Source organism: Lutjanus erythropterus, chromosome 4, assembly GCF_056507025.1.
Source record: "Lutjanus erythropterus isolate fLutEry1 chromosome 4, fLutEry1.hap2, whole genome shotgun sequence".
Classification (NCBI taxonomy): Eukaryota; Metazoa; Chordata; class Actinopteri; order Lutjaniformes; family Lutjanidae; genus Lutjanus; species Lutjanus erythropterus.
This window is the reverse complement of record NC_139320.1, coordinates 18,671,862-18,685,944: the sequence shown is the minus strand read 5'-3', so window position 1 is coordinate 18,685,944 and position 14,083 is coordinate 18,671,862. Positions and strand designations below refer to the sequence as shown.

At 40.4% G+C, this 14,083-nt stretch overlaps 1 protein-coding gene across 11 annotated transcripts in view; it reads left to right on the top strand.

Moving 5' to 3' along the window:
- The first annotated feature begins 4,543 nt into the window (after positions 1-4,543).
- kirrel3b (kirre like nephrin family adhesion molecule 3b) overlaps positions 4,544-14,083 on the top strand; it is a 206,695-nt gene continuing 197,155 nt past the window's right edge. For 5 of the 11 annotated variants that reach the window (XM_084717205.1, XM_084717204.1, XM_084717200.1 and 2 more), the window contains exon 1: positions 4,545-5,033. In XM_084717205.1, the coding sequence (XP_084573331.1) occupies positions 4,991-5,033 (43 nt within the window). In that variant the 5' untranslated portion in view covers positions 4,545-4,990. Of the gene's footprint in view, positions 5,034-14,083 lie in introns of all 11 variants that reach the window. The other 6 variants (XM_084717199.1, XM_084717203.1, XM_084717206.1 and 3 more) reach the window with 3 other exon arrangements.

Below are 14,083 nucleotides of genomic sequence, written 5' to 3'. Positions count from 1 at the left end.
CCTTCAACTGAAGAATATTTGTCATAAATCATCTTGATGATTTGAAAGCAAAACACAAAAACACTGCCAATGAATATTAAGTTAGAAAACACATTTTCCCATTTGATGTGACTTCTAATGAAAACCATGCCCACTTCTGGTCTTCCATTCAAATACAGATCCAGAGATGGTTGAACAGACACAGATACAGATAATGAAATTTCAGCGCACTTTTAGTGTACATATCAGACAATTTGCCAAGAAATGTCAGCTGTGGATTTTGTATTATTTTTTTTATTCTTGGCCATTTCCCCATACGGGGTAGTGAATCTAGGAAGGAGGATACAGTATTTCTTATCAAACCAAATGTGTTCAAACTTAATGATCACAACGGAAGCCCAAAGCAGATAAAATTTAAATGTGCTTCTCCAGTCTTTAAAAGCAATACCCGTTACTAAATATAGCACGGGATGTATCTATGACACAGTTATCAATATGAGGGGAGAGCATCCTTGCGAAAGCAGCTTTTCTTGTGAATACATATGAATTACACATAAAGCGTGTTAAATCAACCATCAGTGCAGGATAGAATGACCAGGAGCTAACATTTATAACACCTCACTTCTGTAGAGATAACCTGAAAGAGTCAGTGCTGACCGATTAATGTTATATCTTCATCTTGTTTTAGGTCACTTTCACTTTCTTCTGAGCATGTCTTTTTTTTGCTGTGGATTATGGTCATAGCTTGGTATAAAGAGGCTCTTAAACTCACAGAAGAAGAGTTCCCTGTCTCCCGAGTCATTTAAGATTATGCCCCCTGTGGGTGCACTGTGGGTTTAACAGTGTATGAGCCCTTTACTAGACTTCCCATCTCTTAATGTTTCCCCACTGCCCGTGTAAGGACATTATAACACAATACATGTTGCTTTTTTTTTTTTTTTTTTTTTTTTTTTTTTCTTTTTCGGAGTGGTTGGAATTTGTGTGTTTGGTTTCTTGGAATTTGGCACTCACAATTCAGCTCATCATCCTCAAATGTGTCCAAATATTTCAGACATTAAGAAAAAAAATGTAATCCAGGCTAAGGGTTTAAGTAGAGGATTGTGGGTTGTGGACATATAAATTTGTTTGCCTGTTTACCTCGTTTACCCCCATTGCTCAACCTTCAAGCACATAAGCTCCATTGTTATTCTTTGCCCCTGCTCATCATGTTCTTAGGCAGAATGCAAATCTGTTATCCTCTGGTTCGGCCACAGCGGGGTTGTTTTTGTGTGTAGTTGTTAGTTGCACTGATGAAAAGACCACCTGTCATCCTCTGGCCCTTTGATTAGATTAGGAAGTCAAAGGGATGGATTAAATTGATAGGACGTAGACTAGGCCCTCATGCAGTGCTTACTGTGTCATTATCAGAGCTCTGATCTGGAGGTACTGGGCATTACTGTACATCTTGCATTAATAGAGGGTCTGTCCCTCTAGTGCAGGATTTGAATGCCAATCATTATTTACAAGAAAGAGAGAATTCTATTTATTTAGAAACTGGATATGTTAATGAAGTAACCTGGGTACTAGAATGTATAGATGTACTATGTCAAAGTGGAACTGTGCTGTTTGATCATGAAGATATTTTGACAGTAATTTATGAGGTTTTATATGTTCTAGATATTAAGAAGAAAAAGACAAATCCAGGTCTGATATATGATTTTCCCAAAATGGTGTAAAAGATGAGATGAAAATTTAAAATAATAATAATAATAATGAAGATAATAATAGTTATAACAAACATTCAAGAGTTTTCATTCACACAATGTTGTAAGCACATCAAACAGTGCTGTGAGCTAAATGCTTATGTCAGCATGCTAACATGCTCACAAAGGCAATGCTAATATGCTGATGTTTAGCAGGTATAATGTTTACAAATGTGCTGAAAAAATACAAATTTTGACCTAATGGTAGTGCTATATTAAAAGATAAAGAGAAAACTAACCACCTTTAATGTGAACGTCTGATCAGTTTTGATGGTAAATGTAGTCAACTGAAGCAATGAATTCCTCAGTGCAGGCGACATTGACCAAGACACCTGAGTCCTCCTTCTCATGGAGCCCTGCAGGTAATGCCTACATGTACCAGGATGCATTGCGCACAAGCTTCTGATGCATATGCCCATGTTGCTGTGTTATCACCAATAGCCAAGACTGTCACGGTATTAGATTTTCGCTGCAGCGAAGCTATTACTGCGATACTGATTGAGAATTTGGAGGAAAAAACAAAAAACAAAAACAGACAAACAATAACAAAAATCAGTCAAATTCAACTTTGGCTTTGCTTAGCTTTTTTGGCAAATTAATTAGGCTATATTCAAATTATGAGCGTAGGGAGGTGGAGAGAGTTTGTAACTACAAATGTACAAAAGCGCATGTAAACTGCAGTTGAAACCAAAGTGAAATACTGTGTGTTTGTGTGAGTGAAGGTGGGTTTAAGAGGCACCGGATTATTTACATGATATTATCATTTGTGTATTATTAACATTATATCAATACTCAATTTATATCAGGACTTCTGAACCTTTAGTTATTACTTTGTTGGCCAAAACATAGCATTATGTGACAAAAATACCAATCAAGTTCACCCCTCCTTCCACATACTGAGGGGTGGAGACTAGAAATCCAAGCTGATCCAAGTTTCCATAACACCACCTTCATCACTGTGACATCACTGTAACATCACTGGCTGTAGAAAGAACAACAGAGAACTCAACTTTCTCTGTCAATATAGCAAGCACTGAGGATTTGTTTGCTTCAATTAACTACCTTTACCATCAACACTTAGTGGACATTGGTATTTTCCCTTTAAAGAGTTGTTACAATTCAGCCAGAACAGGGCAAGAATGTCTGAACCAAACTTCATGGCAATCCATGGATAAGTTATCAAGACATGTGGATTTCACGGTGGCACAATAGAGAAAAAAGTTAGAGGATCATGAAACTCGGTGGGATTCCTCCTCTGGGGATTATGATCATTGCATCATCACAATCCATTCATCTATTGTTGAGATATTTTAGTCTGGATCAAAGTAGTGGTTCAACCAATTGTGCCATGCATGAAGTCATTCTGCTAGCATGACTAAAGCATTGAGCTGGACATTAGAAATTATTTTTGTTAATTTGATTTAAAAGAAGAAAAATCCCTGAAAATAAGAAGAGGAAAGTGTAATCAATAATAACAATTACAATATTAACCAAAAAATATAATATTTCAAAAATTATAAAATTGCAGATCTGGATTGTGTGTCTCATGTCATGAGGACAATTAAGGAGCTCCATAGCCACAACCTGAGACTTAATATGCTGTAATATGTAACAATATAACGTAATATGTATACATAATGTAATATGTGACATTTCCATATTAAATGTCAAGAAACACTAAGCATATGTTGCATATTTTGTTGAGCTGTGTACTTAGATTATTCCAAATTTTTCCAACAATGTTCAAACGCACAGAAATCCATAATTTAATCAAGGTGACGGTGCGTTTCCTACGAGCTGCTAGTTCCTATAACTTCTGGGACTAATTCACATTGTCATCTAACTGCGCCTTTCGTTATTGTTTCAAATTCTGAGATGGCCCCCTTGTGGCAAAACTTATATTGTGTTTAATTTATTAATGCTACAGTGATTTCAAGCTATTAATCTGGAAAAACAAATAAAAAGCTTTAGGCTAAAGTGTTCATTCAGAATTATGTAAGTGAGTAGATCCACTAACTTAATGGTACAAATTTTTAATTTGAGGTATTAATTATTAAGTTGTGTGCTTAAAGTATTAAATTAAATAGTAAATTTGCTCCCTTGAAACCTGCTGGACCCTTTGATTTCCTTAATGTACAGAAGAGCATATTGTTCTTATAGCACTAGACATGTGACACTTTCTTATAGGTGGACCTAGTCTGCCCTGGAGCATAACAGTGGGAAGAAATGCCCCTTTTTAAATATTTAACAGGCATAACCAGGAAAACTTGTTCGTAAGTATGCAGTGCATTTAGGCATTTTATGACATCTTGCATCATGGCTCCTTGAGTGAGTGACTATGAATCTAATTCAGCCCTGATCAAAATTGGATACGAATGAATACTACAGCTTTGGTTCTGAATGCTAATGTGGTCTTTATCCATTCTCAGGGAAGGCGGCTCACGGTTTTTCCTAAATTCACTGCCGTCCATAGAATTAAAAAAAAGGCAGCTAGGGGTCTTAACTAGGAGGAGGAGGAGGAGGAGGAGGAGGAGGAGGAGGGGGGTGAAATTGCACTTTTTGTTTTGTGGATGTCTGTGTTATTTGTAGCCGTGGAGGCCAAGTCGCTGCCATTCTCATTCTAATTGGAACTGCACCCTCTCTGTTTTCTCCCATGGCAGCTCTCGTTCCCAGAGTGAGGACCCGAGTCTCCCAGCCTCGCACTCCCAGCCACAGCCACCCAGACAGTCAGGCTGAGAGAGGGAGAGAGAGGGATGGAGGGGAGACGGAGGGAGAGGGAGGAGCTCTATCCCCTGACTGTGTCTGCTACGTGAGTGGTAGAGCAAGAGAGAGCATGAGAGAGAAAGAGAAGGAGGAGGAGGAGGGGGGCAAGTGAGGGCTGAAGAGACTGAGAATGGATGGGCGACGAGGAGCCGAGTGAGCGTGTGTGTGTGTGTGCGCTCAGAGTCAGCAGCGAAGACGCAGAAAGTCTCCAAGCTCACATCAACAAGAGAGCGTGTGTGAGGCGGCAGAGCTGTCCACCGGCAACTCCGAGAGAAGAGTGACACAGAGGGGGACAGAGACACAGGAAGAGCCAACAGAAGACAAGACTAGCAGCCTTCCACTGGTAAAAGGAGACACCACTGAATGAGGGACTGTAGCATCCGTCCCCCCCAGCAGCAGCACAGAGGAGCACTGTCTCATCTCGTGCATGTGTTTGTGCCTGCCAACTTCAATTTCACACTCGCCCACTGTTTTCTGTAGGTTTTGCCCTCTGCACTCCCCCAGTTATGATCCCTTGGGTCCTTCTTCTCCTGTGGATCTCCGGACATGGTAAGTTTTCCACGTTAAGTTGCTTATTCATCACATCTTGCGTGCTTGTGACTGCTATGTGACTTGCTGGCTGGGAAATGTGTCTCTGGATTCATCTTGCTGTGATGTGATGGCTGAGCTTGTCCTCCCATCTGTGTTTTTAAACGCTTATGATCTAGCACTCCCATGTGCGCTGTTATGTCTGATGTAAAAGGAGAAAAAGGAGGGTATGAGAGGGAAAAGTGTGTGCGTCTCTCCTGGACGTTAAGGAGCTACGGGTAGTTATAAGCCGGCACTTTTCTCCATCGGTCGTTTGTCATAGGTTTCATGACGGACAAGTTAAATACTTCCTATGCAGGGCTTGATATTCCTGTCACACGCAGATGCACACAAACAAAAACCCTCTAACCCCAGTCCAGTTCAGTCAAGCGTTCACTCCCGAGTCACATTGTTTTGAACTGACAGCCCTTCCCCATTGAGTGCAACTACGGGGGGTCTGCTGTGAAGGAAAGCGAGAGAAAAAGTTAACGGTGAAGTGTTTCAGAAGGCAGACTCATGAGTATAGCTTTTGGACAGTGTCTGCTGGTGTTATTTTTATTCCTAGACAGTCTGTTTGTGGACAGAATGAGGATGGATTAGTTGTTTCCCCTGCTTGCCACCAGGTGGTTGTCTTTGGAAAACAATAGAGGTTAAGAAAGTACAACACAACTCTACCTCTGTGGTGTCTGTGTGATGTGCGAACGCACATGGGGCTGAAGCAGACGGTGGATGTTTGTCAGCTCTTAGCAGCGTGCCCGGCCCACGGCGAGCGCCCCGGTTTACGCTCCGTGGGGTTGGGGTCAATAACATGACCAGGACCTCTTTTCAAAGTTTGACCCCGTCACATCAGAGGACATTCTAAGGAGGGCGCTGAGAAGAATGTGTGTGTTTGTGCCTCTATGTGTGTACAGTTGTTTCCCAGAGAGAGATGCAAGCTTTTGTTGTGAAACTGCAAAGAAAAGGCTAAATCCAGTCTCCTCCAATCTGAGATCTCAGCTTGTTCACGCGTTGTGCTGAAATTGACAGCTCAAAGTCGGTAACATGCTGCTGACGCAGCGGCAAACAAATGAAACTTGATAAACAAGATCATTTTCTACAGCACTGAATTCAGCTGTTCCACATGTTGATTTATAGCCTCAACAGAACAAGAAAAGGCACAAAAAACAGTGCTCATCAAATACAGCAATTTGCTGTGATTATACTTTTCTGACATCTCATTTTTCATGTAGAAGTGGGTAAAAAAAAATACTGATATTAGGGCAGAACAATTTGAAACTGAGCGGAGTGACGAAGCTTCTGATTCTCTCTTCTGGTATAGATCCCTTCCAGCGTGGGTGTCAGCTTTATCAGCGTATGTTTTCTTTATGACTGCATATGACATCTGCACCATCTGTGCTCACTGTGATGCAGAAATACATGATCAGGCATTTGTCTCTTCACCTCCACAACTGACTTCTGCTGTTTCTCTCCTTTCCTGTATTCTATTTATATTTCTTTCAGGTTGTGGAGCATGAATAACATCAGAATTATATTACATTAAAAATGCAGAGAGGCTTCGCTTTATTGACATGCAGCTCACTTTGTTTTGGACTTTTTATTCTGTTACCACCACATTTTCATTCACATACCATCACAGGCTTAGCCACAGTTCTAGGAACAACCAGCACCATATCTCAGATAGTAGCAGCTGGAATGGGGCGATTGCTTCAACTGGAATGAGATGGGATTGCTGTGCATTTCAGCACAGTTGGTTATTACCATAATATAAAATACTGCTTTCCCTGCCAGGTAAACAGGGGATAACAACCTACCTTCTCTATGCATGCCTCTGGGGAGAAAAAAGTGCTTCCCTGTAGCTTACTGTTGTTGTACAAATTACGGCTCTGTTTATGTGCCGAGCCGGTGTCAGCAGAAAGCTGCGGAAAACAATCTCGTTTTTATGAACAGGGGGACAGAGGGGAGTTGTGGCCGTAGCAGTCATATAGTTAGACACAGATATCCTGCGAGACAGCGGTAAAGAAAGAGAGCATGAAAATGAGAGAAGCCGAGAGAATAGTCAGTCCATATGCAGAGGCACCGAGCACCGAGTTTTTTTCTTCCTCTCAACTTTGAGAAATAAATGGTCCAGAGCGAGGAGGCTAGAGAGGCAGAATAAGGAGAAGGAAAGCTGCTGCGAGATGCTCTCCATCCTGACTGTGCTGTTGGCGCATGTAGGGCACCTTTTCTTTCGCTGTCACCTCTCCTGCCAGTGACAGATGACACAGCACCAGTCAGGAGGATTTGGGAGACAGTCTCCAGGAACACATTCACCTCAGGCCAAACTTGTCGAGGACCTCGTCCATCTCCTCGCACCACCTCCTCCTTCCTCCCATCCAATCTATACAGTGTCCAACGTCTCGCACATTGGTCTCTTGATTTCACTCCTCACCTTGCAGCGGCACATTTCTCCCTCTCTGACTAACCGTCCCTCTCTTCTTCTGTTTTTTTTTTTTTTTTTTTTTTTTTTTTTTTTAATTCTCTTCGCTGTGAGACACGGTGTGATTGAGAACCCTTGCCTCTGTTGGGGAAAGGGTGAAATATGTGAGAGCATGATGTCCTGATGGAGGAGGGGCAGTTTAAGAATAGTCTTGTACTGGATGTGCCAGGCTCTGAAGAAAATGTGCGAGAGAAAAATCACACATCCTCACTGTTAAGTGTACGGGCTCTGTCCCCTCCTCTCCCCCTCTGTCTCTTTGTCTCTTAATCTCTGTTTTTCTGTGAATGACACCTTGTGATATTGCTCGGTTTTTAGGCCACTTTCTCAGTAAAATTACATTTTCTTTTTGGGCTCTCCTTGCCTCACGGTTTTCCCACTAGGGGCAGTGCTGCTGCACAGGAATGAAATCCCAATCTTCTTAAAAAATCTCTGGCCCCTTCCTTCCCTCCCTCCAATCGCCTTCATTATCTCCCACCCCCCTCATATATCTCGTGTCAGAACTCCTGATTTCAGCACCCAGCCAGACTAAGCTGTTTCTTAGTCCTGGAAAGCATGTCTTAGTACCCCCAACAGCCCCTATTTCATTTACTGCTGTCTATTAACTGCTGTCTGACGACTCTAAATCCGCTTTTCATGGGCGGCAGGCTTTGATACATATTTCTCAACCAAAGTATAATTAAATGTCTTTCCAATGTCATGTCTGGATGTGTGGATTTTTTATAGACGAAGAAATCATTCTCCCTTCTCCAAAGAGGAGGGAAAAAAGAGAGAGAAATACAGCCCATTACATTGCACAACACTACTCAAACAGAAATACCAATTTTCAGCCTCATTATTATGAATAGTTATTTGTAAGCAAGACACACTGCTGTCTAATGCACGGATTATGACCATAATAACTCAGAGGTAATTAATTGATTTATCCCCATTCTATCGGAATGCTAAAACCAATATGCATTTTTCTTGCATGTTGTCATAAGCTTTGCTGCTCCAGAAGTCATATTTTAACACAAATAACTTGACTAACAACCGCAAAGCAGAATTTGCTGTGAGCTTTGTCTGTATTGTGATGTGAGTCTACTTAATATGCCTGATAAGAAACACAGACGCGTCCTTGTCCTGTTTGGATGACTTACCCGGCCACCATACATGACAGTTGGCTTGAGTAATGCTAACCCTGTCTGGATCATGCCATGCAAACAGGAGTGAGTGACAGATGATGTCATCAGTTTCTGATGGCGCCCAGTGGCATGCAGTTTGTTTTCTTGTTTGTGCTGCGTGTCCCATCAAGGCTAGCCAGCTTAAGTCACCTCAGCCGCTGTGACCCCTGCTCATTTCTGTGCCACGATAGATTAAGACCACTGTAATCCCTCTGAGCTGAGAGCCCTGTTGGATATTTATGGTAATAAGTAAACATATGAATAAATAATCTAAGAGGCTGCCGCTGGACAGCTGGAACTTGTAAGTCCCAGGGTTTGGTGGTGGTTGGGGTATTAACAGGAGATGCTATTCCAAGAAAAAAAAATCAGTTTTGGTTAAGTCCTGTATTTGGTTGTTATCCTGTAAGAAAGATTGAGTGTGATGGATGATGTGTTTAAACATCAGATAAACTGGCATATCAAGAATCCAAAAAACACAGAGATAAAGATAATATTACAGTGATACGCATGTATTTATCTAAAATTGCAAATGTTGCTGTTTCCAAGATAAATGAGTTTTGGCTAATATTTGTATTTAGTTGATATTCTATAGAAAAACATACAGATAAATATATTGAATTAATAGGCATGTGTTCATCTAAGAATGTCACTGTTTTCAGTTTTCGATAATATTTGTATTTGGTTGGTACCCTGTAAGAACAGTTGGAGTTTGATGGATGACTGTTCAAAGACTAAATAAATGTATCAACTAAACAAAAAGCAAAGAGATGGAAAAAATATTGAAGTGATAGGCATGTGTTTATCTAAGAATTTCTCAGATGTTGCTGTGTACAAGAAAATCAGTTTTGGCTAATATTTGTATTTGGTTGATATTCTGCTATTTAAAAGTTTGGTGGACAACTTCTCAAACAAATGATAAATATCAACCAAGCAAAAAACATTGAGATAGAGATAATATTAAAGTGATAGGCATGTGTTCCTCTGTGAATGTTGCAAATATCAGTTTTTCCAAGAAAAATCTGTTTTGGCTAAGACTTGTATTTGGTTGATATAAAAAAATGAGTTTGATGGATGACTGTTAAAACACCAAATAAGTATATCAACCAACCAAAAAGCATAGAGATAGAAAAAATATTGAAGTGATAGGCACGTGTTTATCTAAGAATGTCAAAAAATGTTGCTGTTTCCAAGAAAAATCTGTTTTGGCTAGGACCTGTATTTGGTTGATATCCTGTAAGAAAAGATGAAATTTGTTGGACAACTGTTCAAACACTAGTTAAATTAATATATCAACCAAAAACATAGAAATAGATATAATATTACAGTCACTGGGATGTGTTTGTCTAAGATTGTTGCAAATGTACCTGTTTCCAAGAAAAATCAGTTTTGGCTAAGACTTGTATTTGGTTTATATCCCATAAGTATTTAAGTGTTTACACACTAGATAAATATACAAAAACGTAGAGATAGAGATAATTTTAAAGTGATAGGCATGTATTCATCTTAGAACATGCAAATGTTCCCGCTGTTGGCAGTACCAAGATAAAAATGTGGAATGTAAGTAAGTGCAGAATATCCAATGACTGCAGTTTGGATGAAATCCTCATTTTGAATCTGTCAGGATTCAGGTCAGCCAGGGAAGGGAATATGATTAGTTTGGAGTGTTCTTGGAAAACCAGGCAATGATCTGCTTCCTCTCATGCAGTCAGTCAGCCAGTCAACAAAATCAAGCTGTTTACTGTTGGGCTTCATTATCCATCCAGAAGACTCTCTTCCCAGCCCCAACAGTTTTCTTTAGCACCAACCAATCAACTCCCAAGCCCCTCATCTCCTCTCCCCTCTCCCTGAGACGACTCTGCTGCCGCTGGATCTCATTCCTCGGGGATGAATTCATCCAGATTGGAGCACTCAGCAAAAGGGCATTATCCCGGATTACATGTCTGTTGGGCGGCAGTGTTAAGTAATTCAACCAGATGCTGTTGTGATCACGAGGTCACCTGTGAAGGCAGGGTTAGCATCTGCACTTCATCATTTAGCTCTTTTGTTGTTGCATCTCCATCCATCTGAGACTTTGTCCTGGAGGACAAGAAGAGCGATAGCTGGAGTTGGGTGATTTTTTTTTTTTTTTTTTTTCAAGAGCTTCATGCAATAATACTGTGAAATGTAGAGAAGTGTGTGGAAGCCCTCGCTAACCCCAGTCAGGATTTTATTTGGTGACAGATTATGGGATGGATTAATGGCTTCTAAATTGCAGTTTAATGCACAGGGAACAACAGGCTATGTTTTTCCCGCTAAAGCAACTAAAGGCAGCTCCTCAGGGCTGTGTGTGTGTTCAGTTGTGGTAGATCACACTGTGTTATTTTTTCCTTGGTGAGGAAAAAGCATCACTACAGCGCTGTGTCTTTGCACTGCTAATCCTTTCTTTACCTGGCAGAGGTTTTGATATATTATTTTTTAAACTTGCCACTGGGATCTGTGATTGCTTTTAGAAGATAGGTGGGTTCAAACAATGTGATAATACAAAGTTCATTCCCCTTTTTTTTGTTAAAATCCTGCATTCTAAATCTGAGGCATTAATAAGACTTTTGTTTAAGACATCCACACACTTATACTATAAATTTGTGTCACGTGAAGTCTTAACATACATGAATATTTTTTTTCCCCTTCCTTAGCTGAATGAAAGTTCTCACCACAGGGACGAGTGAACTCCCTCAAATACAGTTTTAGCTGGTACACTGAATGGAGCATTTAGTTGAGAAAACACAGGAAAGAGATCCATAAATTCAGAGTTTTAAGAAATACAGCGCACCTTGTTTACAGTGCCTGGGTGACACTACTGTGCTTGACTCAACATCTGTCATGGAAACAGGGGAGCAAAACAAGAACACAAGGTTGTGTGGGTGAAAATTTAAATGTGTGAACAAAAGAATGGTGAAAAGAATTGTCCTTTATCTGTTGCCTTATGCAAATAATTTCTTTTCTCATCTGTAGTTATTTTCTGTTCAGATTTACATTTCTGCTGGTACAGGTAACAGGCCAAAACTGTGTTTATAAGTTAAAATCTAAACTAAAGCTAAGAGATGTAATATGGGGCTGAGCAATATACTGATATAATCCATATAATGATACGAGACAAGATATTGTTTTCGAATTTGGACATTGTTATATGATATGGTGTAATTGTTGTCTTTTCGTGGTTTTAAAGGCTGTTGTGTTTATTCTATTATTTGCGTTTACCCACTTATGTAGTTATGATTGTTTAGCAAAAATGTCGTGTTAATATTTGCGACAACACATTTTCCCTACAAGTGAGTTATTTGGTGAAAAATGTCGAGATATTTGATTTTTTCCATATCACCAAGCCCTGCTGTAATGTAATCTACAACAATATGGTGCCTTTTGTGTTTGTAATAAATATAACCTTTGTATATCAGTTTGTATGGTTGTGTGTGGGCAGTTGAAGATGCTCCCCGTGAAAAGTTTCAATCAAGTTTGTGCGGTCAAACTTGTTAGCTTGTCATTACCAGATGACAAACTAAATACAATGGTGTTTTCATTGCATAGCAACAACAGGAAGGTGCAATTACCTGCTCTGGCATCTGTTATAACTAATCTCTTATGTATGTGCGGAAAGTTACAGATAGCGGCTTTAATATGACAGTTTAAGTAGACAAAAAGTCAGGTTTTGCTAATAATGCAAAATGCTTTAATTATTTAGTGTCGTATCGAATATATGCTGCCTAATTAAAATTGACAGCTGGGGCAGTGCAGTTTTAAGTCCAAAGGTTAAAGTTAAATTTATACATATGCATGTAGAGTGTTGTTGCTGAGTAGCTGAGTAGTATGCTGAGTGCATGTACACCTTATCTCATTTTGAAATACAGCCACTTACTATGTTGTTACATCTAAGAGGCTGATGCATGTTCAGTAATGTGCATGTAACCTATGCAGAGAGCTTTTGTGACCTACAAAAACCCGCATGCCATGCCAGGCAGACTAATTTGTATGTGAAAAATTATATATATAAATTGAGCGTGCTAGCCTGAATCCTGAAGTCTGTCCCATTTTTTTCTTTACGATGGTGCTGTCTGTGCAGATATACAGCTATAAGCTGAAATAAAGTAAATCACATGCAAGCGTCTGCACCCTGTGTCACACACGAAACTTTTGTGAGCAAACCAGCCAGCCAATGCATCGATGTGATTGTGAAAGGCTGTGTTAGGAAAGAGCCAAGAAGATGCATGTGGTGCTTCAGCACAGGAGGCACTTGAGGAATTGGGTTGCTGATCTGATAACGACTTCCCAGTGTTGGCGGGAAGTTTCTGGGACAGCTCAATATTACACCTGGATGAACTCACCCCTCTCTCCTCTAGCCTGTTTTCTCCCCGTCTCTCCCTCTCTGCCTCTCAGTGCTCCAACGTTCTCCTGCCAAAGATTCAGAACACAAAAGCTTATCATACTGTTCACGTCACATGCATTCTGTGTGCACGTATGTATGTGAGGTGCACACTCTTAAAGATGAAGCTGCTAACTAGAACTGTAACAGGTTCATTTATACTGGTTCCACTTGGAACCCTTTCAGAGACTTCTACCTAGAACACAACACAAAGAATTATACCTTGAACCATCTGTGAAAAGTTCAACCCAGAACCTCCTATGAGAGGTTCTAAAGGAGAACACTTCTAAGATGGAATGGTTTTACTGCAAACACTTTTATATTCCGTGGGTTTTATGTAGAGCCCATCCACTGAGAACCCTTTTAATTTGAAAGGGTTTTCCTCGAACCCACCCGGGTGAGAACTGTTCTATAATATGGTCCAAAGAACCCTTGATGAAAGAACGTTGTCTTCCAAAAAGGTTCTTCCTGGATCCCTTAGTCTTACAGTAAACCATTTATGAACCCTTTCTTCAAAAACAGGTTCTTCAGAAGAAAATGGTTCTGGGTAGAACCTCAACCCTTCCGGAAGAACCCTTTTGGAACCCTTACTTTTAAGAGCGTACATGGTGGTGTCTGTTCATTTGCTACTGTGCCACGACAATTACAGCTGCACGCCTTGAATGGCAATATAAATGCAAATCAGCCTTTTAACTTGTACAAGCTGAATCTGGGGATGGAGAAGCTTCTCACCTGTGGATGAATGTGGATGTATCTGTGTCTGCCATTACAGCCGCTGTGCATGTATTGAAAACGACAATGGCAATAGATAGCATGTACAGTGCCTTCATTTGTAAGCAAACCTTTAGGCTGTTGTATGTGTCTGGACTCCAGTATGATAACGTCCACTCTTGGGAACGGTTGTAAAACACCATGGTGTGGGACAGACACACGTGGTGCTGAGCCTCTGGCGGTACCTCCCTACTTGTGTGCTTCCATTTTAGTGGATACATCTAAATTG